This window comes from Aplysia californica, unplaced genomic scaffold, assembly GCF_000002075.1.
Source record: "Aplysia californica isolate F4 #8 unplaced genomic scaffold, AplCal3.0 scaffold00091, whole genome shotgun sequence".
Classification (NCBI taxonomy): domain Eukaryota; kingdom Metazoa; phylum Mollusca; class Gastropoda; order Aplysiida; family Aplysiidae; genus Aplysia; species Aplysia californica.
The window spans coordinates 1540626-1545122 of record NW_004797361.1 but is presented as its reverse complement, the minus strand read 5'-3'; the positions used below and the strand labels follow the sequence as shown (position 1 = coordinate 1545122).

At 39.8% G+C, this 4497-nt stretch overlaps 1 protein-coding gene across 1 annotated transcript in view; it reads left to right on the top strand.

Annotated features, from left to right (window-relative positions):
* Positions 1-18: 18 nt before the first annotated feature.
* The window catches only part of LOC101854400, a gene marked incomplete at its 3' end in the record, with an annotated part of 7518 nt that continues 3039 nt past the window's right edge, over positions 19-4497 (top strand). Inside the window, 3 exon segments of the mRNA XM_013080559.1 lie at positions 19-88; positions 869-1065; positions 2532-2637. Of these exon segments, the coding sequence (XP_012936013.1) occupies positions 898-1065; positions 2532-2637 (274 nt within the window).

Here is a 4497-nt window from a genome sequence, read left to right as displayed (position 1 = left end):
TGTGTGTGTGTGTGTAAGGGGAGGCTGGAGGATGGCGTGTTGTGTCGCTGTCCCAAGGGCTATGGTGGCCTGTTCTGTAACAGGAAAGGTAGGTTTGTTGTTGTTGATGTTGTTGTTGTTGTTGTTGTTGTGATTATTACAGTTTTTGTTGTTATAATGTGGTCGCTCTTAAGCACAAGGGGGCTATCCCGAAAAATGCTGGGGGGGGGTTTAATCGAAGGTAAAGTTTTTGAACTCTTGTTCAGTTTCTTTAAAAGACAAGGAGAGTTTTTTCTATAACCAAACAAATATACACACCAATGAAACCAAAGTTCTCCTATAGGTAGTGCAATACCCACTTTTGGAGCTGGTCAAGACTTCTGGAAACCCACACATTCTGGGTTAGCCCGCTTGTCCTTCATCAAAAGCGACAGTAAATATGGAGTTAGGCCAATACATTTAGGATCTTCATTAATATGCAGCTTTTTTACAATGCCGGTACCTTTGGAGAAGTTTGTTTTGTTGCAAGTTTCCATGTTTCTGATCTAAATAGATAGATGGCGGGGAAAGATAAGGATAATTATAATTGCTTTATTGAGAGCATCCGAGCAAAGAGATGTCTCACGAACCATGATCGCCAATGTCTGTCTCAGATCTGACACCTGATGATGATGAATGATGATGATGATGATGATGATGATGGTGAGGATGATGAGGATGAGGATGATGATGGTGATGGTGCTGATGATGATGATGATGATGAGGATGAGGATGATGATGACGGTGAAGGTGAGGATGAAGATGATGATGACGATGATGACGACGACGACGACAATGTTGATGATGATGATGATGATGATGATGATGATGATATTGTTGTCTGTGACAGCACGTACCAAGTGTGAGCGTCAGCGTGCGATGTCGGAGGATGCGATGGACACAATGCGAGGCCGGTTGGAGATGCCAGGGTTTGACAGCCGTGGCGTGGAGGACCTGGTTCGAGCTCTGGTCAATCTAGCTGGAGACGATAACATTATGCTGCCCAACTGTACAGAGGCGGGATTCTATGACAAAGTCCAGTGTGTGGTGAGTTGGTGATCTCTCTTTTCCTCTCTCGCTCTCTGTATATCTGTTAATCTATCTGTCTATCTATCTATCTATCTGTCTGTCTGTCTATCTATCTGTCTATATATCTGACTATCTATCTGTCTATCTATCTTTTTATCTGTCTGTTTATCTGTCTATCTATCAGTCTATCTATCAATATATCTATCTATCTATCTGTCTCTCACTCTCTCTGTCTCCCTGTCTATCTCTATCTATCTCTATCTCTTTCTCTATCTCACTCTCTCTGTCTCTCAGTCTATCTCTATCTATTTCTCTCTGTCTATCTCTATCTATCTCTCTCTTTCTCTCTCTCTCTCTCTCTCTCTCTCTCTCTATCTATCTATCTATCTATCTCTCTATCTTTTTTCTTTCTATCTCTCCATCTTTCTATCACATTTTACGTCTATTTAAAAACACATTTCTGTATGGATTTCACTTTCAAAAACGGCGATAAAAGGCACAACTAAGTAAAATAATAATTGCTTTCGCTAAGGACACTCAAGATTTCGAAGTCACCAAAATGTTGCGGTTATTTTCTCACAAATGTTTCTTCTGATATCTGGCGATCCCCTTCTCCTTGCGGGCGGTTGGTGGGTGCTCTGGTGTGGTTTGCTCCTTCTTTCCTATCATATCTATCATCCTTATCTTCCCTTCTTCTTTTTTAAGTTTGTTACTCTCTTGTAACACTTCTAATCCTCTGGCGCTCATATGACCTTATGCAGTTGCGAGCGCCGTAAAACCTCTTCTAAACCCCTTCTTCTTCAATCGCAAATATCTCAACTTTTATTCAAGATAGATGTGTTTTTTTAATGGTTTTTTTTAAAAATCAAAAGCAAGACAAATGAGCAACCTTTTAGATGATATCAATAACTCCAAATGGTCAAAAACTGACGAGCATCTGATTCTACCTTGTAGCGATACAAATGTGTTTTTGAATGGACATAAAGGTGTTGAGCAAAAAAAACAACAACCCAAAAATAAACAACAACCCAAAAATAAACATTGTAAAAATTACCCAGCCGGAAAAGTATCTGCTTCTTCCATGAATTTAATTTGATCAATGTCTGATTTGATCATAATGCCACTCAAATGTAATGCATTTATTTATTCATTTATTCATTTTTTCATTCTTTCATTCATTCATTCATTCATTCATTCATTCATTCATTCATTCATTCATTCATTCATTCATTCATTCATTCATTCGTTCATTCACTCGTTCATTCATTCATTCATTCATTCATTCATTCATTCATTCATTCACTCGTTCATTCATTCATTCATTCATTCATTCATTCATTCATTCATTCATTCATTCATTCTTTCTTTCATTCATTCATTCATTTATATATGTATTTCTGTACCGGTGCTAACTGTTGCTGTGTTCCTCTGTGTGTGTGTGTGTGTGTGTGTGTGTGTGTGTGTGTGTGTGTGTGTGTGTGCAGGCATCTCTGAGCAACCTGGAAGAGAAGACGTGCTATTGTGCCGACCACCATGGTGAATACATCTCCAGCAACATTCAGCCCTACATCGGATACGACACCTGCACAGGTACACAACAGACACACGGATAGACCAATAGATAAATAGACCAACAGACACACGGATAGACCACCAACAGACACACGGAGAGACCAACAGATAAATAGACCAACAGACACAAGGATTGACCAACAGATAAATAGGCCAACAGACACACGGATAGACCACCAACAGATAAATAGACCACCAACAGACACACGGATAGACCACCAACAGATAAATAGACCAACAGACACACGGATAGACAACCAACAGATAAATAGACCAACAGACACACGGATAGACCACCAACAGATAAATAGACCAACAGACACACGGATAGACCACCAACAGATAAATAGACCAACAGATGCATGAATAGATCAACAGACAAAACAACAGACACTTACTTGAATAGACCAACAGAAAGACAGATAGACACATGAATAAACCAACAGACACAAATGTAGACCAACAGACATACGGATAAACCAAACCAACAGACAGATAAATAGACCAACAGACACACGGATAGACCAACAGATAAATAGACCAACAGACATACGGATAGACCAACAGGCACACATGTAGACCAACAGACACACGAATAGACCAACAGACACACGGATAGACCACCAACAGACAGACGAATAGACCAACAGATAAATAGACCAACAGACACACGAATAGACCAACAGACACACGGATAGACCACCAACAGACAGACGAATAGACCAACAGATAAATAGACCAACAGACACACGAATAGACCAACAGACACACGGATAGACCAACAGACACACGAATAGACCAACAGACAGACGAATAGACCAACAGACACACGAATAGACCAACAGACACACGGACAGACCAACAGACACACGGATAGACCAACAGACAGACGAATAGACCAACAGACACACGGATAGACCAACAGACACACGGATAGACCAACAGACACACATGTAGACCAACAGACACACGGGTAGACCAACAGATAAATAGGCCAATAGACACATGAATAAACCAACAGACACAAATGTAGACCAACAGACATACGGATAAACCAAACCAACAGACAGATAAATAGACCAACAGACACACGGATAGACCAACAGATAAATAGACCAACAGACATACGGATAGACCAACAGGCACACATGTAGACCAACAGACACACGAATAGACCAACAGACACACGGATAGACCAACAGACACACGAATAGACCAACAGACAGACGAATAGACCAACAGACACACGAATAGACCAACAGACACACGGACAGACCAACAGACACACGGATAGACCAACAGACAGACGAATAGACCAACAGACACACGGATAGACCAACAGACACACGGATAGACCAACAGACACACATGTAGACCAACAGACACACGGGTAGACCAACAGATAAATAGGCCAATAGACACATGAATAAACCAACAGACACAAATGTAGACCAACAGACACACGAATAGACCAACAGACATACGGATAGACCAACAGACATACGGATAGACCAACAGATAAATAGGCCAACAGACGCATGAATAGACCAACAGACAGACAAAATGAGTAGCATACACACAACTAGACCGACAGGCAAACAAATAGGCTTACAAAAACGAAGAGACTCTTTGACAAAGAGACAAGCAAATATGCAAACAGACGAAGGCAATCGAAGACATAATAATGGACATCCAATCTCAGCTACTTATAATCTTTATTTAACTTTCTAATTAAAAAAAAAACTATTTTGATTATTATTTGTTAATTTTTTAAACTTGTTGTTATTATTATTATTTTTATTATTATTAATATTATTATTATTATTACTACTACTACTACTACTACTACTACTACTACTACTACTACTACTACTACTA